The following is a 27,143-nucleotide window of genomic DNA, read 5'->3' as shown; positions in this document are numbered from 1 at the left end:
GCCGGCCCCGCGGCAGCAGCAGCCCGCCGGCAGCCTCCATCCGCGGGGGCGGCGCCGGGGCCGGGGCGGCGGCGCGGCGCTTGCGCGGCTTCTGCGGCTGCGCTTCCTTCTTCCGCGCTGCCCAGCGGGCCTCCTCCAGTCCTTCAGGAGCGGGGCGCCGGCCCTTCCCTCGTCCGTGCGTGTTCGTGTCCGTGTCCCTCCGCGTCCCCGCCGGCATGGGGGGGCGGCTGCCGCAGGTGGCGCTGGCCGTGGCGCTCGGCGTGGTCAGCGGGCTCTACATCTACCGGCCCCTCTTCCACCCGTCCGGCGCTCAGCAGCCCCCCGAGCACCCGCCCGCGCCGCCGACGGACGCCGCGCCGGAGAAGAAGCCCTGAGGGAGTCGCGAAGGCCGCGCCGCCTCCTCCCGGCCCCGGGCTGCGCGCTGAGGGGACGGCGTGGAGCGAGGAGATGGCGCCGGGTGGGGAGACGGCGGGACCCGAGACCGCGTCGCCCGCCTGCCCCCGAGCCGCGTGGGGCTCCTCCTGCGGCCCTCCTGGTCCTGCCAGCCCCGAGAGGGCTCCTCCTGCCCGGCCCGGCCCTGCCCCGCAGCGATCCGCCGGCAGGAGGCGGCACGGCACGCCGCCGCGCTCGGTACCAGCCTGTAGAGCCGCGGGTGTTGAAATATCCATAAAAATCTGAATGCTTTAAGGTACGTGTGTCTCAGTGTAAATCACCATCAGGGAACTGGAAAAAGAGAGTCGCCGTTGTACAGTTACGCTTGGTGCTTTTCGTGGGTTTTCTCCGAACTCTAAACACCGTTTTGGTCTGCTTGTCACAGATGCAGACCCTGAAGCTGGGAGCACTGGTGGGCTGTTGGCTGGTAAGAGATCCACGCCCAGCTTTGGCGTATGTTCTTGCGTGTAAATATCTATACTGCATGCGCACCACATGCACGTACACGTTTTGCAGTCCTCTCCCACGTTTAATGAGAAGAATGAGTGGAAAGGAGCCTCGTGGGGTGCGGCGTGGCCAACAATCTGAGTGGAGCAGGTGCGGGGCTCTTCCAGATCCGGCGTTGGCAGGGCTCTGCCCTTGGGCTTGGTCATCAGCGGGGAGAATATTTACACGATGCTCGTGACCAGAAGTGCTTCAGAGACAAAAAAAAATAAATAAATAATCTCCTGGGGCTGTTAGGTCAAGAGTGGTTATTTAATAGGGAGGGTCCTGGGGGAGTTCAGGCTGCCTGGAAGTCAGGTAGTACTTGGGGAAGTGCTTCAGCACGTAGCTCAGTAGAACAGCGTTAGCCTTGCAATAGGTGCACATCGTTCTGAGACTCGAGATCAGTAGCTATTTCAAGACTTTAACACATCTAAAAAGAAACACAAACATACAGATGTGGGGACTTTGGTCCTGACACAGAAACCTGTTTGGAAATCGTGAGGGAAGAAATTGCTCTGGCTGTGCTTTTATTTGAAATCAGGAACAATGTGATACTGAGAGACAGTCGGTAGACTCCACAGAAGCTGAGATAGGAGTATAGCAGCAGGAGGCGGACGGGGAAGTGCAGCTGAGGAGTGCCTGATCACTGCAGTTTGGATGTGAGGAAAGGCCACAAGTCACTGTCAACAAACACTACTGAGGTGGCTCCAGCATCTCCTTTTTTTACAGTCCCATTTTATCTTGAAAAGCCCGCCCAGAAAGGCATGGCTGTGTCGGTAGCTTGCTGGACGTCAGTCCGTAAGGATGACGGATGGCTTTTACCAGGGCCGCCTCAGCAGAGAGGCTGTATGAACTGATGTGGAGGGAAAGGGCTGCCCACGCAGCTGAGCTCGAGGCCGTGAAGAGGCCTTGCTGGGCACCGCGGAGCACATGCGGAAGGGGCTCTGGTGAGGGCCGGGGGGCAGCAGGGGGCAGCAGCTGCCCGCTCGCGTTTGCCTCCGCAGCCCCTTGTGCCTCTGATGAATTTTCTTCAGTTGCCCGTGATGTGATTTCAGAAGGGTAAGGGGTCAGGGAGCGCAGCCGAGGAGCCGGCCTTGTTCGTGCCAAGCGCCCCGTGAGTTTGGGCAAAGCGAGTGGCCGCAGTCAGCGCCCGAGCCCCGCTGCAGCGCGGAGCGGGGCCGGGCTGAGCCCCCGGGCTGAGGCGGTGCCGGGGCCGGGCCGGGGCGGGCCCCGCGTCCGTGAGGAGCCGCCCCTACCCCGGCCCCGGCCCCGGGCCGCACGGGAAGTGATGTTGCCCTGACGGAAAAGGCGACTTGCAGCCCAAAAAACGGACGCGGCGCTGCCGGAGCCGCGGGGTGGCGGGGGCCGGGCAGGTAGGCGGGCAGCGGCCGCGCTGAGCGGGCGGCGGGGCGAGGGGCGAGTGGCCTCCGGGCGAGGGGCTGGGGGGACGAGGCTGAAGGGGCCGCTCTTTGGGCATGGCGCGGGGCTGGCGCGGCTTCCCCGCAGCCCTCGGAGGGGCTTTGGCGCCCGGTTGGGCTCCGCCGGCCGTCGTTAGCGGGCGGGCCGCGCTTCCCCGGCGGGTGCTGGGCTGCGCTGGAGCTGGGCCGGCGCTGCTGCAGCGCGGGGGAAGGTTCCTCGGGCCGGCCTGGCGAGCAGCTGCAGAACCGGCACCGTGCCCGAACCGGCACCGTGCCCGAACCGGCACGTTGCCCGCCGCCGAAGGCGTGCTCTGCTTGGAGAACCGGGGAAGGGGACTGCCGGCCTGATTTAAAACAGGGCTGGCTTTTGCGAATGGTGAGTTGCTGAGGGTGCAGTGTAAGCGTGGTTCCTCTGCCTAGTCAGAACTTGGATCTCGTGGCCGAGAGGCAGCACATCTGTTGCTGCCTTCCCAGCGCTGCGTCTGACGGCCTGCTTGCCAGAAGGGCTCTGGGGGAGTCTCCTCAGCCTGATTTGCTTGGGCCAAACTAACAATTTGATGATCTTAGATCTAAGGGATGCTAAATCCATCAGGAAGGCTTCTTAGTTTTTCTAATTCTAGTAGCAGCTACATCATTATTTAATATTAGTTGCAGTTTTTGTGCTACTGGCGAACTATAAAGGACGTGCCTAGAACTGTCTGAAACACCCAGCCTTACTTCTTGGCTCTCCTTAGAGATGCACGAGGTGCATTATGAGCTTGTTGATGGTGCGACTGCTCGAACAGTTGACATATTGGTTGGCACGTACAAGTTTTTCATCAGAATAACACATGCTTGGAGTTAGGAGTCCTCCTAGGCATTACTGGAAAGGTGACCTTTCTCTGTATTTACTGCTGTTATTGAAACTCTACAAAATGCCTATTGATTCCCATATGTGAAATGTGTTAGCACCACTAATCAATTTCTAAGGTTTCTGCATGCCTCTTCTTGGAAACTTGTTCCTACGTAGAACTGTCTTCTCAGTCCTTGTTTCTTTTCATAGACATGTAGTACTCTTCTGACTGTTCCAAAATTATTTTCCAGTCAGAAAAAAAGTGTAAAGTAGCATATGCATTTCAAATGTTAATACCTTATTGTAGGAATAGTATTTGTGATGCTAAAGGGTTTGTCTCAAAGTGTGCTTGAAGAGATGGAAAAAAGAACAGCACATTCCAGTGTTTCTAGTTCGGGGTTCTAATTTTACACCTGCTTAATTAGTTCCAGAAAGGAGTTCTGGGTGGGAAGTGTGTGCATGTATAGCATACACTGTTGCGTTTTTAGAGTTAATAAAATTTCTAATCTGGGACCAGATATCTAAAACCAGACTGTAAGTTTGTTTTCATCGCTATCTTTAAACGTGGTAACATTATTTTATCACTTGACTACACGTTTCCTTTTCATTCAAAGAGAAGATTGGTGAGATAAAAGAATTTTTAAGCAGCTCTTTGTGTTTACAGGAACAAATGTTACAAGCTATGTTCCTTGTATGTCATCTTTGGATTCTCAGTTGCTCTATTACTGCTAGGTGTCTGCTGTGCTGGCACAATGGCCATTGATCGATCTGTCAGTTTTCAGTATTACCCTGGACCTGCACATCAGCACTGTTATTGAGAGCAGTCTGTCATGGTCACCAGCGGGCTGGTAAGAATTTAATTTAGAAACAGGCAAAGTGGGCACTAGATACGGGATATAAAGAATGGCAACTCCTTTCTCCCTGTTACTTAAGGGTTCAGGGAATAATTATAACAAGGGGCATTTAAAATGTATTAAACTTCTGATTTAAATAGTTAATTATCAGATACTCTCTTCTGTATTAAAGACTTATTATTTTACTCCACTGCACATGTGATCTGATCCTGCAGGTACTTAGGTTTGTTCTGATTTCTGTGATTTCAGAGGGCTACTTACATATTTAGAGCTTTTGTGTTTGCTGGGCTGGGCATGTGAAGTGCTCAAGAACTTGTTTTCACGCCTGTCTTGCAGATGCCACCTATGCTGGAGATACAATTATGTTTACAGAACTGACTTCAAATGTGGCTGAAAAGTTGCTTAAGTACAGCGTGGTTTAAGAAATAGTTACTTAAAAAGCAGCTTGTTTTTAGAGCAAAACCTTTTTTTCTTCTATTTATACAAATATATTCTCAACCAGTTGTCTTCTGGGAATAGCATCTGGTTATGAAACTTCTTTTTATTTTTATTTTTTGTCTTTCTAGTCTGAAAACTGCTTCCTTGTTGTACAAGTTAATCCTGCCTGCTGACATTAAATCAGCTATGATCAGACCCTTTTATCTCCCTTGGAGGTAAAGCTATGATGAATAAGGAGTTGTAGTCCTTAATTTCTCTACTGAAATATTCTTATATTGTTTTCTTTTCATAAATGATACAACAATTTACTTTATTGTAATAAGTAGTCTCAACTTTTGTGATTTATTTTCCGATATAATAAGCTTTGAAGATTACATTTAGGCATATGGATTAAAATATAGCATATAACCAGCATATTTTTGTCTGTGATGTTGCTGTGGCTTCAAGGAGTTGAAAATAGTGTGATATATTTATGAGAGTTTTACATGGTACCAGATGTTGTAATCCTTTTCATGTACTGGGCAGCACTTTGGAGCTGACTTGACAAGTTCTACGGTATGTGAACTACTAAAGGGAAAAAAAAAAAGTATCATTGCTTTTGTAACTCTGAGGATAATATAAAAATGTAAACTAACGCAGCGATATTTCCCAAGTTTGGGAACCCGTTTCCCATAGGTGCTCTGTTTCCCTGTGGCTGATGTTCTTACTGAAGAGAAAGGGGTGAGTCTAAACCAGAGCAGATAAAGGCACTTTGGGAACACAGTGTGAAGACTGCTAGTGAGGTAGGAAAGGGGCAGGAAACAGCAATGAAGATATGAGCTTAGTAGGAGGAGTACAGCTTTTCTAGAAATTTGTGGTTTGCAATGGAAAAAGGAGTTGATAGATACACGAACAGTCTTTTTAAATTAGAAGCTGAATTTGTGGGCACTTGCAAGTGGTATTTTGAATCTCACTCTATACTTGTGCAACAATTATTTATGTAAAACAGGTATGAGAATTAAAGGACTGTAAGGAGTAAATGTAGCTGGTATTTTTTTTTGTGCCAAAATAAAATACTGGATGGATAAGGATAACTGCTGTACCAATCAAGAAGCTGATTCGTGGTTAACTTTGGTGTTGGTGACCAACGAGGAGTTGTGCAGCTGGCCATCTTTCTGCTTGTGGGTACAGCTGTCATTTGAAGAGGTGATCTGTTGGAATAAAAAGCAAAATAGCTAAGTATTACTCAAGATTTTTTTTTTTTTTTCGTTTGAGGTAAGATGAGGCAACACTGTGGGTAGAGGCAACACTTACTAAACTAACTTATTAATGGAAAGGATAGATGAGATTTCAGGTGCACAACCTTTCGGGTTCGAATTAGAAACAGCAGAATTCAAAATAAGTTGAGAACGGTCAATATACCCATTTATAGTCCTTCTGTTAAGCATATTAACTTGCAGGGCAGCATGTGGCATCAGCAGGCGATGAAGGTTCTCCTGCAGAAGTACTGCTGTTTTAAGGGTATCATCCCATTTCTAATTAGATGCTTCAAAACGGCTATGCTGTCGTGCTAGCTGATCTACAACCATGGAAGTGAACAGCATGTGCTCTCCAACTCCACCAGATTTCACTCTCTATCTCATTATTTTCATAACTGTTGGATATTTATTTGGTTCTCTTGCCTGCTCAGTGAAAGGACTATAACGAAAAGGTTGCTATGTGAACTGAAAAGAAAGAAAAACAGTTTTGTCCAATAACATCATTGGGAAAGGGGAATATTTGTACTAGACCGAAGGCTGCAGTCAGCAGTAAGAACTAATAACTCATGTATGTTGAGTAGGAGGAAAAGACAGCTGAATCATTTTATGGTTAAAAAAACAAATTTTCATTTTTCTTCTTTTGTGTCTCTGCCAATCGTGCATGTTATGAATCATATTAGTAGGTGTTGAGGAAAGATGCATTCCTGCTTTAAATCCTTGCTGACAGTTGCATGACTAACATGTAGCATGCTGCATTTTGAAAACTTCAGAGCATCACTCAAAGCAAGCAGTTGTGGGAGCTGCTTGTGCTGTGAAACTGTTTTATGTAAGGTTTGCGCGGAAGATGAATTGCTGCTATGTTTACTGGCGATGGATGGTGTTTTCCAAGTCTATTGTAAGGCCTAGTTAATGTTCAAAATGTGGCTTATAGCAAAAATAAGGATATATATATTTTAAAAAAAATCAAATTTAAATGTTAACCCTCACCTCTTTGTTTGGTTCCAAACCAAGCTTTATGCATGACTGAATGTAACTCCAAGTGCGGGTGTTGGGTTAGGCTCTAGCCCTGCTGCTATTATCCGTTTGCAAGAAAGTATTAAGATCTTAAAGTGCTTGATGAGGAACAGCACATGCTCTGCTGACTTTCTCCTCTAACAGTAATTCAACTTGACGAGCCTTTGCTGCTGGGGCATGAACTGTTGGACAATAATTAATTTTTCCAGTTTCTTTTTTTGCATCAGAATGGTGTCAGCATAGACAAGAGAATAACTGTACAGTGACGGTGTCATCTGGATTTGAAGACAATACTGCCCAAATCTGACAGTCTTTCTTTTGAGTTCAATAGCAAGCTTTTTATAATTAATTTTTAGATTGGGTAAATGTAGCCCTAAGTTTGACTTGCTAAAGTAGGGTTATTGTTTATTTAGCTATGATATAGAAGAGGTGACTACGTATCTTTATTTGATATATTTTGAATTGTCAGTTTGGATATAGCACGTAGTGCACAGGGTGGGGCCTGAGATCCGGCTATTTGTTAGTAGAAGCTGGAGAGCTGACTTCGGAAGATCTATGAAAAGAGCTTGCTGCAAAGATAGAACTGTGCATTTTGGTAGACTTCAAAAAGAAAAAAAAAAAAAGAGAAGCTTGAATTTCTAATACAGGTAAACTCAACCAGCTTTTATTCTATTAGCTGTTTTATTTCTACTAATAGATGTGCGTAAATTTAATTTGTTTTTAAATAGAAAATGCTTTTAAATCCAAAATTAAAGGAAAGGTGTGGTAAAATTCCAGGATTCTCAATTCCCAGGTGTCGGTGTGTGGCAGCACGCGCTGTGGCTAGTCTGGGGCAATGCGTGTACAACGTGGCCAGCCAGTGGGTGGCCCCTAGAACCTAAAAATGGTAACCGCCAGCTCTTCAGTGGAGGCATGCATCCGGCTCTTTCCTTTATCCAGCTGCCAATTTTTCACAAAGTGTGTAGGAACTTCATATTTCTGTGGCTTCTTGCCCTTCTGTGAAGGAGTACGGAAACTGATCAACAGGTTCAAATGCTGGGGAGGAAGGCAGAAATGACAGAGAAACTCAATTTCTGTCTAATAAGCTTTATTTCCTTAGGCTAAGAGGCATGTTCTCATTTCAGCTTTGTTTTTTGCATTGTAAATTTGGAGCTTTGCTTCAAGAAGTCCTTATTGCACACGCAATTTCCAGTGTGATGTGCTGAACCTTAGGGAATTTCTCTTCAGCCCAGCATCCTGAGTGATCTCGCGGAATGGGAGCAGGAACACTTTTTCTCCATGGAAGTCGCAGAAGGAGTAGAATAGAGCAAATAGAACGGAAAGTCCCAATTTGGCAATCTACGCCAGTATCACTACCTGTACAAACCCACCAATTCCTCTAGCATGCTCTGGATTAACCAGCCAGGTCAGTCATACTTAACTTAGGGAGTCACTGAATAAATGTGGAAATTAAAGAGCGCTAATATTAATGAAGTTCATGGTTTAAGAAATGAGAGGGGAGAATAATAGCATTACAGGTGTCTAGTGAGGTTTCATATGCTTTATTGCATGAAAGGTCAAACGATAGAGGACAAATGGAATATTTTTCTGTAGTTCGGAACTTATGCATACATAGAATATATCTGCATAATGCAGAATATATGTTCTATTGTGCGTATATAGAATATGTAGCCACATTTATCAAACAGAGTGCAAAGTTACTCTGTACTCTGAAAGAATGCCAAAGTGAGTTTAACAAATGCTTCCCAGCTAGTTATGTTCAGTAGATGTTATCTTGACAGGAGAAAAGCTGGTAGGTGTTAAGTTGGGTTTGCCTAACAATTTCTAACAAGGCAGACTGATTGCATGTGTGTACATCACTTAGGCAGACGGGACATTTTTGCCCAGATCAGCCTGTCTGTGGATGGAACTATTCCTAGGTAGCTAACTAATTCTACTGAGTGTGCTTCAGCTGAATGAGCATTGCATTTGTGGTGGGAGAAACACAGTTCTGCATGCTAGCATTAGCTAAGCCATTCAACTTTTCCTCCTGAGAGCTAATTTAAAGTGGAAAAGACACTGTTGTCATCTTATGGGGAGAATGAAGACCACTTGTTATGTTAAATAGACTTACAAAAGATGTGAACGGGGTGTAGAGCTGGAAAGAAAACCCAGCTCTGTCCAAATCGGGACTCTATTGAGATCCATCTTAAAAAGCAGCATTGTTGTCTTGGCGGTGACGCACTGGATCAGGCAGTGCAAAGAACAAATGCATATTGATTAAGTGTCAGCATATAAAAACATCAAAGCAACTTTCAAAATTGTATTAATATGATAAGACTGTAGAACACTGAAAATCCTTTGAAGGAAGCTGTACTGCATGTTCATTTACATCGGTACGACAGCTTCCTGTAAAGTTACTACATTTTTTAATTAATACACTTAGTCATCAACCCTGTTGATATGCAGATAAAGAACATTGATCTCAAATGCGATTTGTAGCTCTTCAGGCTGAACATAGAGCTACCAGATTATTGCTGTGCAGTTACAGCTGCATACCAAAGTGCAGAACCACTTGTGTCTGCATACATTACTGTTCTAGGTGCTTTCTTCATGAAATCAGGCCCTCACTTCCTAAGTATTTATGACATTAGGAACCAACATAAATCTCACTTACAGAAGAGTGTGTGTAATATTTACTCCATCTTTAGGTTAAATGTTCCTCTTTTAAGGTGAAGTAATTTGAACAGTGTGAATGTTGCAAAGAATATCACTTATTGCATGCAAAAGGATCAGGTTTGCTCAGTCCAAAAATAATGTTTGTTCTTGCAAATAACTATTACATTTTATTGCTGTTTTAAATTCAGAACTTTGTATTTGCTCTTTCTTGGTGTCTTAGCAGCTTGTACATAGATGCTGTATATGTGTTCTTTCTAATATTTCAGGCCTTGATTGGGAAGTGAGAATGTGATTCAAGAATTAAAAAAATAATTTTGCATTTCTCTTTTCATTCAGTTCTAGAGCAGGCACCTATACTCTTGGCTTTGTCTCAGGACAAGTTATAACTACAATTATGTTAATAGAAAGTGGAGACGGTAAATTTATAATTCAACAGAAATGACAAATTGATTAGATCCACTCCTTTGGGATAATTTTACTAGTCTCTTCTGTGATATTAACCTTTTCTTCAAATGTAAGCAGATTTGCTTTCTGGAAGTACACTTTCAGTGGTTTTCCTGTGAAAAAGATGGCAGAGCTTGGTGTGAGGTTTTCCCAAGTGCTGATGTTTGAGTGCCCAGTTGCTGGGAAAGATTCCTGTCTTTGGGCAGTAAGTTGTTCCATGAGTACAAAATTGATGCTTCTATCTGTTATTTTAGTGTGACGTTTGCTGTATTCCTGCAGAGTATCTTGTAACCCTTGGAAGTTATTCACCTGGAGTCACATTTGAAGAATATTTTTAAGAAGCTGTTACCTGTTAAAAAAGCTACTGACCTTAAACATTGATACTTTAACTGATAGTTTATCTCTTGCAATACTGAAAGAAAGCTCAGTCACAATCATTAGTAACTGCCTAGACTGGTTCGCATGTGAAACAAAAGAACAGAAGTGTTTTACTTCAAATCAGTATTACAGAATATTTAACAGATGTGCCTTTGAGGTAGCAGAAGGGACTGCCTGACCTACTTTCATTTTAATTGCTGGAGGAGTATTTTGTGATTTGATGCTGGCAGAGTTCAGCTGCTACGTTTCTGATGTGAAAGTTGATCTTCTGAGTATGGGTTGCCTTTTCTTTCTTGGTGGGTTCTTGGTGTGAGGAGAGTAGTTACTGTTCAATATAAAGGATTTTCTCCCCTCCTTTCAGGTCTGTTTAGTTCTGTCTTGGGATATTGGCATGTTGCTGCACTTATGGACTGCTGTGGCAGTAAGTGGCAAGCTGATTCATGTGATAGATTGTCAGTTTTCTGCTGTCAGCTCTACTAACCTTTTCCAAAGTGTCTTTTCTTGAGAAGCTGCCTTCTTCCAAGGAAACAACTGTAATTCTGTTCTACAGTTGTAGGAATCTGCTTGTACCAATAAATATTTTTCCTATTTACTCCCCCTCCCCCCCTTTTTTAATTTTGTATGATATTTGTCTCACTTGAAATAATTGCTGATAGCATCTGATCAGTCTCGAAGTTTGCCAGCATATGTGTCAGTCAATTCATAGGCAGTGTGTCCCAGTGGCTGTTTTCCCTCCTTTTGCATTTGTTAAGTTTCCTCTTTGATTGCCAGTAGAGGTTTTGTGGCACAGATAAGATTTGTGGATGCTAATGAATAATGTTACCCTGGGCTGCCTGCTGGTTGTTTCTCATTCCACAGTCTGGCATGTGAAGACTATGCTGTGGCTGTTGGTAAAGACAAGCTGAGGTTCTTGTCTGTGTTGGAAAAAGCCATAACTGGTCATAGTGCTGAAGAACAGACCCCAGCAGAACTGGGTCATCAGAGGCTGGAGGCAGCTGACACTGCTGTGAGGCAAGGTCATAGCTTTTGGCTTTGGAAATAGAGAATTGTCTGTAGCATTAAGTGAGGTGGCCTGTTGCTCGATCTTTTTGCCCCTATTTCTGACTCCAGTGGCAGATGTCTAGATTCCTGTGGGAACCACTGTCAGACAGGTAACAACCTAGCATTTTCTTCTTGGGGAAATGTCTGCTGTGGGACGGCTTGGGCGCTTGCAGCTTTTCTCAGGAGTGTAGAATATATGAAGGCAAACGTTCTGAGGCTTGGGATGAAGAATGCTACGTGCTGTCCAAATATGTTTGACTGTCAAACTTCCTTCTGAGTTCCCAGACCTACATGGCATAGATCAGTTTTACAAGAAGGCCATGAATTCCAAGCATTCAGATCATCTTTTTCATACAGGTTGTAACCTGTTCATAAAACTTCTTCAGAAAAACTCCAACACCAAACAGCAGGAAGATTTAATAACTGTGTAACTGGCCATTCTTCTTTAGAGCTCTAGCTTCAAAACTGCTTTTCACAGTTGCAGGACTTTACTGATGCAAATTTGATCCCCTACACGTAGTTGTAAAATGTCCAGTCTCTTATCAACCCCTGAGCCTCTGATACCAGCAAGAGGAAGCCTCACCTGGAGGAAGGCTGGCTGCAGTGGTTCCTGTTCCAGCGGCCACCACACCGCTTGCACGCGCTTCCTGCTACCGCAGAAGGGGTGGCTCAGCTGTTTGTGCAGCATTTGCTGACACCCTGCAAATGTTTGTTTAAAAGCAGAGGCTTTAAGTAACCAAACTTTGATGTCCTAGTTTGTAAATTGGCACCCTCTGTTTTGGTACTAACTCTGCAGTTTGAAATCAATATAACTTCAATTAGAGAAAATAATTTTAATTTCAACTACATCTTTGTATTGAAGTCTTACTGCTTTGAATACAACTTTTTCTGGAGAGGGAGAGTGGGAATTGGTGTTCTTCATACCAGGTTGGTAAGAAGAAAGTTAAGCAGCCTCATTTAATTCTGAAATCAAAAGATGAAGTTTGGAAATTATTTATGAATTACTCTCCCCTTACAGATGGCAAAAATGTTTCTGTGTGGAACAGCTTGAACGCCTTTAATGTTGCTGGTTGAGGCTTCCAGGCAGGCAGTTTGCATTCAGCATGTGTAGCTGCTCAGCAGGGCTGTTTACAACACGGCAGAGCTGTTGCTTGCTCGCTTTGTCAACACTTCTTATCCTGTTCTTCCTTCTGCCCTCCAGAGCAGTTACCAGACATTCTCAGCACTTGTGGTCTAAGTACTTCTTCACTTTAAGCTAATGTGCTGGTATTGGTCAGGAAAGCAGTTAAAGACAAAAAAACGTTCACTCAATTCAAAAAAACGTTCACTCAATTCAAAAATTGAGTGTCAACTTTGTTATTGGGTGTGGGAGCAAAAAAAGGACTTCTGTCTTCTCCTGAAGCTGAGGTGAAATTTGTTGAAGGTTGGAATGAGCCAAGAACGGTTAGACTTTTAAAGATTATCACCCGTAACAAAATGTAAAAGAAATGGATTTTAGTTAAATCTGGAAAAATACTAAGGCAGGGCATGAAAAATGTTCTGTTGCAGTTAATTATTTGCCACCTCAGCATAACAAAACTTCCATGTTCCCTGAGGAAAAGGGCAATGATCATTGCCTTGATTTACAGGAAAGGAGGTGAGATAGTTGAGCACTGCAGCAAGTGAATTAGGAAGCTTCTGGAGTTGTCTTTGTTACTGGTGGATGAATGTATTAAGGATATGCTAAATTTTGCAGCCAGCTATCTGTAGCACTTCTTAAGTGGCCAGGCTGGAGAGTAGTCTTACAAACCTTAATTTCCTTTTTTACTTGAAACGCTGTGAGAAACAAACTGAGACAAGAAAGCGTTGTGCAAGGTAACCCAACTTCTGTTAAATCTCACACCTCACTCGCTTGGTCCACATCTTTCAGCATCTGCAACATCAAGAGTGTTTGAGAGAGGGGACGAGACCTTGTGCTGGTGGCAGCAGCCCCCCAGCTCCTCTCCCATCCCGGGGACCCAGCGCAGGGAGCGCCGGCCAGCCTTGGTGCTGGCGCCAGTGCCATAGCGTGGCCTGGGCACGTGGATCTGGCCTGTTGGGGCCTGCGTTAGCAGGCCCTGATGAATGGGCTCATTGTTGAGGAAGAGGTGGTTTACAAGTTAAATCAGTCACTTTATTTCCTTGAAGTTAAGTGAGTAAAATGTCCGTGCATCCCGGAGGATTGAGGGGGACTCTCAGGTTTGGCTGCCACAGAGCATCCCTGGTGCCATCTTACCCCTGGGGCCCTCGGGACTGGGCACAGCGGGGCTGTGTGAGGGTCCCCACAGGGCCGGGGCGCTGCCGCCTGTGCCCTGCTCTCGCTCTGGTTATAGGTGCCTTTTTCTGTCATCTGTAAAGGCATAAAGCCAGGCTCAAGACAAGTTCTCCACAGGATTTTGCATACTTTTAGTGTTTTATTATTAGACTACTGCATTTGCTGTATTTTATTTGTATCTTTAATGAAACACACTGCACCTTCCATTTCCCTGTGAAGAAAAGGGAGAGGAGGGTCCGTAGTCTAGGAAAGGCTCAGGGTTTGTTACCTGGTTTAGGGAAAACTTGTTAATTATGTTGCTTAGTTTTAAAGGGAGGAAAAGAGATCACTTGATCAGTCAGCAAGACCACATGACAAGCAGCTGAATGTAATTAGGTGGGCAGGGTGGTTGTGCAGGGCTGGCAGCTTGGCGTGCCAGTGCAAATTTGAGAGATATTCTAAGCTGCAACTCTTTTGGTTTTATTTTCTTGCCCTGCTGATAGGGATTGCAGATGAAAAACAGCCCCTTTTGCATGACTATGATATTCAAGACATCTGGACTGCGTGAGGAAACTCTGAGCTGAGGTACCTGTGGGAAAACTACAGATCCCTTTGCAGTTGTTAAGCTTAGGTATGTAAATGTTTTCTTTATTTATTTAAAGATCTGATACATTATTTTCTTTGAGCTGACAGTTGTCCTATACCAAGTGTTACTGTGTTAAGAGCTTTGAAACAATGTCAGTGTGCGAACAGCCTTAAATGTTTTGATGTGAGAGACCTAGTTCAGCATTGAGGAATCCTTGTGTTCTGGAGGAATATCTAAACTTAAAATAGTGAAATATACTGATTTATGTAAAACACGTGTGTTGGGTTTAGATGCCAAAACTGCAGCTATTTAGTATATCTTCTGTAATTTCTTTTTGCTGGCTGTTTTTGGCAATTGCCAAGTATTTTTGGCACATGTCATTCTGGTTGAGGCCAACTGGAAGGGTTGAGGAGTGCTGGTAGTAGTAGTGGCAGAGGACTTGAACATGGTACAGGGAGAGGAGGGCATTCCCACTGGGATAGTGTCAAAACTTAGAAGCATAAAAAAAAAAAAAAATACAGTGTTTTAATTGTCTTGGATTTGGTCTTAGACAAATGACGTACAGTGCGACAGTGAGAAGCTGCCTGTAGTTCATAACTGTATCAGTCTAGGTTAGCTGAGTTAGCAGGAACATGGGGGAAAGAAATCAGTCTGAGTTAAAAGACAAACCTGGGTAAGTTTATCAATAATATTGAAAGAAACAAAAATGCAGTGACCAGTGCCAGGATTTGGTAACCATAAGATGCCCTTTCTGGTCCCAGGTTGTTACCCTGCGTTTTCTACTGTGTTTGTGTCAAACTCCTTCTGTAGTCAGAGGGCAACATTAGACCTTTGATAGTAAAGTATACTGTGCAAATAACATCTCATGATACAAAACAACCTAACTCAGTACTTGTAAATATTATACTACTTGAACTCCACCTTCCCTCTCCCATATTTATTCCTGTGATCCCATTGACATACATAGTTAAACTATTCTTAATGAAATGGTCCTTTTGTGTGGCATTTTTTTAACACCCTTATGTTTGTTCTCACGTGTAATTAATATATCGGTGATAAAAGGAATAAAAATAGTATATTGTACAACTGTTATTTTTACTTAAAGAAATTGGACTGCAAGGAACCATGAGAGCTCGTTTAGTTCACACTCCTTGTGCAATCATACAGTAAAATATTTCAGTCTTAATTGTATAAAAGGCAATATGGGGGTGGGATATTATTACTGTGTTTTGTATCTCCTCTGGAAGAAACTCAAAATGTTTGTGCCTGTGTGATTAGGTCATTCCTTGCCACTCCAAGCATGAGCTTGTAATCAGGTGTCCTTTCTAGTCTAGGTGTTTGTCAGCATTTTTCCAGTTGTGGACCAAAATTCCATTTTTTGCAGACTCTGAATAACCAAGGAGGAGTTGTTCAGAGAACAGAAAACAGTAGTTTCCTCCATGTCTGTGGGAAGATCACAAGACATTCCCAAGATCATAATTGATGTCTATCACAGAGTACCTTAACATGATTTTTCTAGTCCTAATCATCAGCCCTTGAATTATATTTATGGGAGAAAAGTGACAAATTCATCAATTGAGCTACACAAATGGGTTTTCTTGCTGTTTCATTAAGACATTTGGAGTGTATGAAAAAGCTTATATAAAATAACTGGGAGCAAGCATTTTTTGTAAACATTGATGCTGGTTTGATGGTACTTCTTCCCTGTGCAGAGCTGGAGGGGTTGGTTGTCAGAGTTGCTTTATTGTAGTTTATGGTTAAATAACACTCTTCAATTATTGTATTACAAGTGTGTTTTGAATGTTTTGTCTTATAGAAATCATTTCCAGCACATCTTAGGATAGTGGTTTCTATAAGGAGTTAGTCTAATAGCGTAAGTTGTTTGAGGATTAAATTTTGATGTTGAGATTCTGTTGTATAGAGCCAAGCAATGTTCTAGCATGTGATGCTTGCCCCCCCTTTTCCTCCCCATGCTCCCAGTGGCTTTTTCTCTGTCTGATGTTTTCCAGCATGTCTTTTAACAGCACTAATTTAAGCAAAACAACCTGAGTAATTAGGCCTGGTAAAGACAAACTAAGAATCAAATTCAGCAGTTTTTTTTTTTTTAATGTCATCAAAGAGAAATGGTAGATTTTTTTTTTTTCCTGTACAAAAAATATGAAAATAGAAGACCAACAGAAGTTCTAAAACTATGCAAAACTTAAAGAACGAATTCAAAACACCTTATAAACTGTTCATGGAACATATCCTGGCAGAAGAGGGAAATAAACTCCAGTGAAAGGGAAGTAGAAGTAGCTTTTTAAGGAGAAAAACTTAACATAATGTTTCATTGGTGTTTGGCTTTTTAACTAGGAAATAATATAGTTCCTGCTTCTGAATTTTGTTTAAACACTGTGTAATATATCTTTATTCCTTTATATTTATAAATATAAGGAATAAAGATTCTTTAGAAGAGCTCAGCTTTAATACATCATGCTGTAACAGTTGGCATAAACAGAAGCAGAATGGGGATCTTTGTGAGGTGGGAGTTCTCTGGGAGTGAGTGGGTTGCTGGCTGTTATTGTAGCTCCATCATAGTCAATGATGTTGTACTGACTAGTGCTATTTTCTTTTTCGCTTACTGAATTTGCTTTTAGTAGAATCTCGTTATTGAATTGTTGTTTTCTTCTATAGAAAAACATGTGCAATGGTTTACATTCAAACCAAAGCTGGTGTATTAACAGAAGATGAAACAGCAGCGCCTAGTTTAGTGTTTTCAGATTAGGAACTCTTGTTGGACCATACATTGCATCGTTCCAGTTTATTTTGATTTGTGGACAGAAATGCATAGCTGAATAGGCTCTTTCATGAATCTGCTTGTCCTTTATATCCTGTTTGTTACTTTGGAGCTTTGAAGTTCCAAATAATGTAGAAGGTAAGAAATTAGTAATCACTACATGAAATGGGAGCATCAGTTGGCTTGAGACTTTCTGATTCTTCATAAGTATGCAAAGTTTTATGCGTTCCTGACCGAACATAAACATAATCTGAATGCACTGTGGTATGAAAATAATATATAGCTATATATTATAACTGAGTAACTGAAACGATGAGTAAGGACAAGCTGTGGCATTAGACGTGATGCATTTTGCTTTCCTTGCAGGGCTCCTGTATATCTCCATGACAAGAATTAGTGTGAGAAATCATGTTTCGCTGTGTTGTTTATCTGAGCAATCTTAGCTGTATATCAAGGTTTAACTATAATTCACACTGTAATATGGGATTCTGATCAGAGTAGCAAGATAAATAGTGCTGGCAACTCAGGCTGAAAAACAACAGGCTTTTTGAATGAAAGCTTTGTGTTCTGCAGTTCAGCCCCCTTAATCGGTACTTCTTTTGAATTATCCCTTCCCCGAGGCTCTAGGAAAGGAGCCCTGCTAGGATATGAACAGAAGCAAACACTTTGCCAAAGCACTGTCTGAATATTTTGGCAGACTGCGGAGCCTCAATAGAAAGCTTGGACAATGTTAGTTTGTACTGTGGTTGGAGCTCTTCACGGGGAAGATTTGATGTCTTGTTGCAAGAGCAGACTTATTTTTCAATTCCTGCCAAACAAACAACAACGAAACCCACCAAAACAGCTGTGTTTCTGGCCTTGCTTTTTAGAAGAGTTTGGATGACACCTTTGAGCCACATCGATGCTCCAAAATAACTGTGTCCTGCTGTTCACAGGTTAAGATTTCTGCTTTGCTGTCTCATGCTAGTAACTTCTCGAAGAGAACAGGTAGTGCCTGTTGAATACTGCCTGGGTCTATTTGAGGCAGAAGTGGCGTTTTATTATGTAAAGGACAAGTTGAATTATTCCTGGAGTATTCTCAGCAAGTTATTTCTAACCTTCTCATAGCATTTATGAAACATAGAAGCATGACACGTGCTTATTATTTCCAGACATGCTTACTAAAAAGTCCTATACAGTACGGAGCTGAAAATATTTCTTGAAGACTGTAGCTATTACAAACTCAGAAATCAAAGGCTCGGGACCTTCTTTAGATCTGCTATGAGCAGAATATTGATCCATCTCTGTATTCCTTTGAAGTGTCATGCTGCCAGCCTGCAGTGCTCTGGCTTTCTCCACATTGCAGAGGTTGCCAGCATGGTCTGGGGTAGACCCTGTGAGCTTAGCACCTCCTTAGCACCTCTATTTTTATTTTTGAATTTTGGAAGAGCCTCAGTTTTGTGAGTCTAGTTATTTTTTTCCACCCAAGTCTGCATGCACAAGTTCTCTGTTTAGCTTCTCTGGCTGCCTCTTGTTTTCAGGTCTGAATACATCGGATCTTAGATTAAAGGACAGAAGGAACAAGCCTTTCTAGTTACTAGACAGGGTGTTTCTCAACTGACAGTTTGCCTGATTTTTTCACGGGTAATTAAAAGCTTTCTTCGCCCGCCGCCCCCCCCCCCTTTTGCTAGATCCATTTAAGAAACCCTTCTGATCCTATAATTCCAAAAATAATTTCTTAGTATTCTTAATGTCATGGCCCAGTATTCATCGATAATACAAACGTTCCAGCTCATTAGAAACGGATAATGGTTTGTTGTTCAGTGAATATCTTTGATAACCAGTAAGTTTTCTGAGGATCAGGTTGTCAGCATGAGACACTATTTTCATGATTGCTGAAAGCGTGATTTGTCACATTGGTCTTGCTCCAGAAGATCACGATGCTGTGTGGTTAGCTGTTTTTATCTGGCACATGTAGACAGACTTAGTTTGGAACTTACAAGACTTTGGATATTTCTATGTCATCTAAGTAGTGGGAAAACGTTTAACCTCCTGAGGAATAAAACAGTCAGAAAAGAGTGTAGGAAGTCCTGTATTCTATGTTTCCTTGTTATTGTTGAACTAAATCAAGTTAACTTGCACCAAAACTAAGGAAAGATCACATTATAGAAAAGCAGTACTGCTAAAGAAAGGTAGCAGCTGAGGAAAAAAAAAACAACTTCTGTTGCATCTTCCAATCAAAAACTGGGGTTAGCAAGGAGGAGTTAATCTCGTAAGAAAAACAAGAGAGGCAGGTATTTCTCAATTTGAAGGATGAGAAAGGTGGATTAAATTCTGCAGTGAACTTCTTTCCTGCCCCACCCCTTTTGTACGCTGCCCACATCTTGTCAGGAGCTTGGCAGTTTGACCTGAATCAGCTTCCTGAATCATCCACGTTGGCTGAGCATAAAATCTAATACTTCTTTAGCACAAGTACATGCACATCTTATTCCTGAGATGTCACTCCATTCATATTCTAACTGTTCACTTTAAATTGCTTTCTTTTTCAGTTGTTAGATTTTTACCTCTTCTTGTTCCTTTTCCTCTGCTTTTTCCCATTGTATGTGTATTCTAGCTATCTGCAGAAGATTTTTGTTATCTCCAGTAGAACCCAGCCATTCCTTAAAGAAATGCCGAATTCCTGTAGTTCTTTGTGATCCTTGTAATTTTCTCCTTTGTCTTTTAGTGTCTGTTTCTGAGGGCAGAAATAGGAGTACAGTCTTGCCTTACTTGCCTGGAACTGGAAGTGTTGTTCAGTGGGTGGGTGGGCAAAGTTGCTCTTTCTGTATGAGCAGCTTTGTGGGTGAAATCCTGGTAGCTCCTGTGTTTCTGGCTCGTGTACAGCCTGACCTGCCTGTGGAGAGGGAGCTCACCAGCAGGAGACTTGCTGAGGGTTTTGGGCTGATGTGCCGTAATGAGGCTTAGAGAAATTAATGTATTCTGCAAAACCTAGCTCAGTCTGTCTGAAGGTCAGAAGCAGTATCTTTGGCCACAGTAAAACTGGAAACCTTTGACCAAGGATCTTTGTTCCATGTCACTTTAAGCCTTCTGTCCTTGCTGCTCTGAGCCTGTTTGTGTTAACTGCATTTCTGGTCATGCTGCTGTGAGAGACTGTATACTTTTGCCACCTCTTAGCTGGACGTGCAAATTGAAAGAGTTGGAAGCTACGTGTAAATGTATGTATGACTGGCATTCCTGATTCCCTGATACTCTCAAGAGCTGATACAGCGTAGTGATGGGTTACAAATGCTATGGTTAGGCTGTAGATAAGCCATGAGCTGGGTCCCAAAGCAGACAGAATTGGCACATCAAGGAAGGATGAAGGGCATTGCTTCACGTTTCCTGTTCATAAGTTAGTGAAGAAGTCTGGTACTTCACCTTGTAAGGCATTGTGGCGTAAAGTATTTATTAGAGGAACAGTTGAATGGTTGAGGAAAGAGTAAGTAGTATGGAACAGTTTTATAAATAAATAAATATTTACTTTATTTTTTTACTCTGGTGATTCCTCAAATGGTACAGACCTTTGCTTCACTGCTGGAAATTGAAGGCAAGTGCTGATGAGAGTTCAAAGAGGTAACTTGGGTGTCAGAAGCTCTTGTTCCCAGAAGGGACACAGATCCACAGAATTCTGCAGTTCTAGCTACTCTGGCAGCTGGCAAAGTGTCCTGAGCATCTTCAGCTGAGATAGATGTGACATCAACATTTTGAAAGTTTTGCAACTCATTTTTTCTTTTTTTTTTCACATATTTGCAGACTCGTATATATTCTAGGTATCCTTAAAATAACTTAGAGCTTTCCAAGAAAGAGGCAATACATTGAGCCTCCAATTCCTTATAATTCCCCTAAAGATAACACTAAGGGAGATGTCAAGTTAAGCAATTTAGAGTGACGAAAAGGTAGGTGCTCAGAGCGACTGAATCTCCTCTTCTTGCTTATGAGAGGAAGAGGTGACTTCCTTCCTCTAGTTAATGTTGCATAGAAGTCCCAAAAATGTTACGTGGGCCAAATTAAAGGAAATCAGGTGATATATTTTTCTAAGGAAAAAAGTGGAGTTCAGAAAACTTTAGTTGTGTCAAGTGCATGTTTATTAACTCTTTCCTCAGCACAGCAGTTACTTTAGTATATACAAATTGTTTATAAATAATTTGTTTATATTACATTTGTGCATAGTAGGAATGTTGACTAACTCGTCCCTTTTTTTTAAGACAGATCTGACAAGTGCCTGATGGTGACCAGTTTAGAAAGCACTAAGGTGTCACTGAAGCCTTAGAGCAGGGTGCGGCCGATCGCCACACTTCACCTCTGCTAGGCACGATTGTGGTTATTGCTTTGCTGCAGCGTGACGGCAGTGCTGGTATGCCAGGATTAGTGCATGTCTTCCTTTGAGGTCCAGATCCCTTTCCCAGTGCTTCTGCTGTAACGTGTAATGCGACGTATAAAAAAAACAGCTACTGAAGTTGGTTTATATCTGTGTAGTGCCCAGGTGAGAAACTTCATTTTTTTCCCAGTACAAGTTGACTTGCACTTGCAGAAACCTGTACAACTACATTATTGCCCTGTGCTTTTATTTACACATGGTTAGTTGAGAGGCCTGCGGTATTTTCCTTTTCTGTGTGGGATTTGGACTCCTCTTCTTCCAGCTTTTTCATGGTAAGCATGAAGCCTCAACTGCTTTTTAAGAATAAAGCCATATTTAGGGAAACCTTCAATTGCAAAGCATTTCTGAACTCTAAATTGCATTCATGTTTTCACAGTATATTTACAAATATGGGTTCATTGTTTATAAACACTGGGAAGCCTTCTAAAGCAGATTGAGGCTTTTTTGCCTGTTGCACTCTACACGGGCTGTGATAGATCCCCAGGCTGTAAGCCCGTCGATACACTCCCTCTTCCCACAGACAGCTGGATCTCCATCGCAGGAAGGACTTGCAGACTTTGCTGCAGCCTGGCTCCTACCTCTAGGATACAGCCTAGTGAAGTGCTCACTGTCCCAGTATGGGCTGTATCTTCCTAAAAAAAGAAGGCAAGGCCAAGACATGACTTGTCTTTGTCTTTAATGTGTACCTGAAAGCTAAGAGAGGCTTGCAGAAGTTGGTTGCTGTTAGAAGTTAAGCGTAACCCTTGCAAGTCTGCTGCACATACCCCAAAGGGTAAAGTGATGAATTCCTGTGGTGTGTGAAAACATGGATTAGTTATAGGTCTAATCTACGTTTTCTTTTTGTTCAGTTCTAACTGGTTTGTATGTTTATGAGTATGTGGTACATCCTATCATGCTCGTCATTAGCTTTATGGCTGGCTGGACTGCAGATCTGGGATGCCGGGGTGACATCTGAGTTGTGTAGTTATTTCACTTGGTGTGAGATGGAGGAGAGGGTTCAGTTAAGCAAATGGTTTTTATTTGAGTAGTTTAATACAGAATAGTATTCTTGCTCGTGGGGATGCTGACTAGGTGCTGCAGTGTAGAGAAGAACCTTTCCATTGTTTCCTTTGTTTCTACCTTTTGTCTAAACTGGCCTCATTTACATATGCATTGCTTCTCTGTGGAATGAGGTGGTGTTGTGGGTGTGGTCTGGAGTCACATCAGGCATAATACCTTATGTTCCAGTCTTTGCCAAATAATAGTTTTTCTCTAGTTTAGAAACCTAGGGGAAAGCCAACTTTCCCCATGGGGCCTGAGGGGAAATGTGCTTGAGTCTGCATACGGGAGTGAAAGAAATAAAACATGCTCCATCCTTAATACATCTTTGTATGAAAACACTTGTTAGTCACAATGTATTAACGTGTGTGGGTGATGTAGCAGATATTTGGTATCTGCTCTTAAGTAAGTCATGCACAAATCTCTTCTGAAATGCTATTTGCCTTTAGAAATAAATGGGATATGTGAACTGTGTAATTGCTTCCCAGCCACGCTTAGACATGGAGAGGAGGCACACCTCTTTATCTCTGAGCACCCACCAACATGAATGCAAACAGGTGACACGTAAACTTCTTGGCTGTGTGCTAAAGAGGTGGTGCTAGAAAAATACTCCTGGTAGGAGTACTATCTGAAGTGTGCCCTTACTCTTCCTTTAGCAGAGTTTGGGGTAAGTGGTATACTTTACTTTAAATTGGTGTGCTTTAGGACTGTCTGAATAAGAGCAGTATCGGATTTCTTGAATTTTACACCACGTGTGTCCACATTTTTACTTGCAGCTCAGTGCTTTTTTCTTCTTTTTGCTTATGTTCTCTTATCACTTCCTGCCCTCTTCCTCCTTCCCTCCATCAGCTCTGTAACAGTGCAAGAGTCGTGTGTTTTGTGTGATGCCTGCTTGTCCAAAAAGTGCATTCCCTGTCCCTGTACTGCAAAGGAGAAATCCTGCGCCAAGTCAATTTTTTGTAAGTTTTCAGGAACAATGCTGCCATAGTCCTTAATGTTTTATCACACAATAGGATTGTGTTATTTGTATCCCAGAGGCAAAAATGTGAGCCTGTAGCCTTGGTGCCTGTTAATGTGAAAGTACCTTGGACTAGGAACTCTCCTGAATGAGAGCAGCACCTGCTTTGCGGAGCATCCCTTGGCAAAGCACCATCTGGACGTGTGTGCTATGGGCAGGCTCCAGAGCAGCAGCCGTACAGGCACAGGTTAAGTGATGGCTGGGAGGGCCCTGTCAGCCCCTGGAGTTTTCCCAGAATTGTTCATAACCCATCTGTCTGCATGCCAGGCTAAGTGCAAAGCCAGAGCTGAGTGGGATTCAAGGAGGGCTTTGCGAAAGAAGCAGGGCAAGCAGCCCTGCTTGCTGTGGAGTCTAAGCTATCTACTCCGGTGATTCCTACCCCCAGAGAAGGACTTACTCTTAAAAGTGGGTTTGGGGAATGGTTATTCTACAATGATTTAAGGTGCTGCTATTTTTTTTTTTTTCCTTTTCTTTTGGAGACCTGATAAATTCTGTTTGTGTCATCAATTTTCTCTTATTCTTCCATTCCTACCTCCCATCCTCTTGATATAAGAGGTGTAGAAATGTGGAATAAAAGACTGGAAAGTGTGACGCTATAAAACCTAATTTCAAAGCACAGCAGAAGTGGAAGAAAGAAATGGGATGGCTTTATAGTAACAGGTCCAGGATTTTTAAAAATGCACCAGCAGTCTTTTGCTATGGATATACTTTTCTGTGAATATATTCTTATTTCTATAGTATGGAGCTGGATGTGTCTGGACTCTAGGACTGCAGGTCTTGGAAGTAGAGGGTGGAGATTGCTTTTTAAATATTTGTACAGGGAGGAGGACAAAGTTTGAAACTGCCCTGAAAGTAACTCTGCATGTCTCCAAGGATAGGTTAACTGTGCAGGGTTTCACAAGAACCACTCCCTGGAGATATTTGAATAACAGATTGACATTATGGGGTGCAGTGAAAGGTGTGTGCATTTCAAAAGCCTAAGGAGAAATTTTTCTTCTGAAGCAACCCCTTTAGAAAGCATGTTTATGCCCTTCCTTGCTTTCTACCAATCATTTACAAATTATCTTTGTTATCAGCCATATGGAGAGTTGAGGTTTAAGTGGTCTGTTTGGTGTGGCCTGTTTGTCCAAACAGATGTTCCACAAATCTGATATAACAGCAGGGATACCTTAAGGTTTTTTCTCCCCAAGGTCCAAGGCTTTCCCCTAGCTCTGGCCAGTGGAGGGTTCAGCTATTTAACTGTTATTCGTAGTAGAACTGAACCTTAACAGTTTCTTACTGTTCCAAGTGCTGCTGCTGCAATGCCCGTTCTTCTTCCCTAAGATCTTGCACAGGATGAAATAAAATTTAGGTTGTGAGAAAGTTAATTTAACAGTGACTGGCTGGCATTATTGTTTGTACTGCTGCTAAAAATATGCTCTACAGGCCTACGGCTAGCTAACAACATACCGACAAGACAAATACTTCTGTGTGAGTGCAGAAGCGTAGTAGAAGATGTGAAGCAAGCTGTATAATATACTGGCTGTAAGATTTGCGTTTAAGTCTCTTTTAAGCAATAGTAAATGTAGGGGTATTGAAGCTGAAAGAACATATACTTGAGTAGAGGGGATATTTACACAGCTCTTTGCCCTTGGCAGAACGTCTGAGAGCAAAAGAAACACTGTGTAAGAGAAGGAAGTCTAAATAAAATCTAATCTTTAGTAAAAACCTCCGTGTTTGCTTTTTAAAGCATTTTCCCTTCCTTCTAATGCATTTGAATGAAAAGAGGCTTTGTAGAGCCACAAAGTAAACGAACTGTTTCTCTTCTTCCCCAAGATGGGGGAGGATTGAAAAACAAGCAAACAAACACACACACACAAGCTTTTGCTGGTGTTTGTGATTGTGTTTGATGGCTCAGGCTTTTCACTTCTGCTAAAAATGCTCTTATGGCAGTGTGTGGCTGCCTGTTCCACTTGCTCACTGGACTATATCACTGTCAGACCTGCGTGGTGGATGCAGGCCTGCAGCTGTGGTATATTTACGTAAAAATAACGATTATTGTTTTTTGTTGTTGTTTGTTTGTTTCAACCTCTTAATCTGCTGGAAAATGTTGTATTGAAACCCAACAGTGGAAAGTGAATTGGCTGCCTCTCGCGTCTTAGTGCCCGAGTGTTGACTCTGGTAGCTTATCGTAGTTAAATTCCAATCCTGCAAGGTCTGGCTGTTATTGCTGTTGTAATGTAGAGTGAGCTTTGGCTGGGGATGGGGACATTTCAGGACAGGAAAAAGCAAAAATGTGTCAGATGCTTTCCACTGACTCTTCCGTCAGAGGTATCTCAGAATAAATCTGCCTGCATTTGGTCACGGTAAGCCCAGTCACGGCTAAGGTGATTGATCTTGTATCCAAGAGCAGTACGAACGTAAAGCTGAAACTTCAGAGATAGTTACGGCTTTAGTTCAATGGTGGTGATTGACGCCTACATACTAGGGATACGGGGTTTCTTCCAGCCCTCAAGCTGTGAGTTGATATTCACAAAATGAATTGGTTTGTATTTTGGTATCTGTTTCCCTCCTGGGTGAGAGGCAATTGTATGCCAGTTTTCTGTTGCTTTTAGAAAGGTTATTTTAGGCTTATCTTTTCATGTTCATTTCTTTGAAAACAACATAAGGCAGCTCTCTGTTTGTTTTGGGGGAAGAGACGCTCAGTAGCTACTCAACAGGAAAGTACTGGTGCACCTGCACTAGTCTTTCTAGTACATAGTACATTGTCCAGAGCTTTTCGTTATATGTTCCAGCTGGTTGTGCACTTGGATCAGAATATATCCAACACAGTATAGTTTAAAACTAGCATCATAATAAAAACTTTTGAAAATTGCCCTCTAAACTTTATTACGAAAGCTGTGGTTTTTATTCTGTTACGAAAAATCTTTTTGAGACTGAAAAATAGCTCTTAATAGAGAAATGGTTGTCATATGAAAGAAGACAGAATTATGGTCAATTACTCTGAGAGCCTGTTACAGTGTGTTTGCAAAAGTTGAATAAATATGTAATATTTGAAGTGTTGTGGTGCCTTGTTATTTAAATGTAGTGGGCAGTCTGAGGGGGGGGGGAGGATTTTGTGTGTGTTAATCATGTCACAGTGAATTTGAAATCAGAATTGCATTGCTAACACATTTAAGCAGCTTTTGCCAGCTTTCACACATTAAAAACAGTCGTGCAGTTCATTTTCCAGACACCTTGAATAGTTTCTTTGACCTTGATTTTCAGTCTTTCCTGAAGAAGCTAAAATTGTGTTACATCCACTTTGTCGTAAAAGGAGCATAATAAAAATGAATTATGCTTTTTTTTTCTTCTGTCACAGCTAAATTTCTGTTTGATACTTGGCATAATTGAGAGTTTCAGGTGAAAGCAGCGTAAAAGAACACAGAACTGGGCCTACTGCTGGATGCTTTGTAGATCACATGGTGACTTGTATTTTAAACATCTGTCAAAAGAAGCCTTGGTGGAGTTGTTGGCTCACTAACGCTTTTTGCTTTGCTTTTTAAGGTGTCTCCTGAATTCTCACTATGTCTGATGGGGACTATGATTACCTCATAAAATTTCTAGCACTCGGTGACTCTGGAGTAGGAAAGACCAGCCTTCTTTACCAATATACAGATGGCAAATTTAATTCCAAGTTCATCACAACCGTGGGCATCGACTTCCGGGAAAAGAGAGTGGTGAGTTTTCACAAGCAGTGTGCTACTTTATAATGATAGCTGTTTTGTAGTGGTGGCTAACAGCTGATTTGTTTTTCCCAAATCTATCCTGCTAATCTGTATGTGTAGGCATGCCATCCATGGTTA

At 42.5% G+C, this 27,143-nt stretch overlaps 1 protein-coding gene across 6 annotated transcripts in view; it reads left to right on the top strand.

Annotated features, from left to right (window-relative positions):
- Positions 1 to 2,143: 2,143 nt before the first annotated feature.
- The window catches only part of RAB27A (RAB27A, member RAS oncogene family), a 35,190-nt gene continuing 10,190 nt past the window's right edge, over positions 2,144 to 27,143 (top strand). Inside the window, exons 1-4 of one of the 6 annotated variants that reach the window (XM_035335890.1) lie at positions 2,144 to 2,291; positions 14,018 to 14,136; positions 21,095 to 21,368; positions 26,845 to 27,017. In XM_035335890.1, coding sequence (XP_035191781.1) covers positions 26,865 to 27,017 — 153 coding nt within the window. In that variant the 5' untranslated portion in view covers positions 2,144 to 2,291; positions 14,018 to 14,136; positions 21,095 to 21,368; positions 26,845 to 26,864. Of the gene's footprint in view, positions 2,292 to 11,318; positions 11,344 to 14,017; positions 14,137 to 21,090; positions 21,369 to 22,851; positions 22,969 to 26,844; positions 27,018 to 27,143 lie in introns of those variants that run through there. The other 5 variants (XM_035335891.1, XM_035335888.1, XM_035335889.1 and 2 more) reach the window with 5 other exon arrangements.

Source organism: Oxyura jamaicensis, chromosome 10 (assembly GCF_011077185.1).
Source record: "Oxyura jamaicensis isolate SHBP4307 breed ruddy duck chromosome 10, BPBGC_Ojam_1.0, whole genome shotgun sequence".
NCBI lineage: Eukaryota > Metazoa > Chordata > Aves > Anseriformes > Anatidae > Oxyura > Oxyura jamaicensis.
Note: the sequence above shows the minus strand (reverse complement) of the source record. Positions and strands in the feature narration are given on the sequence as shown.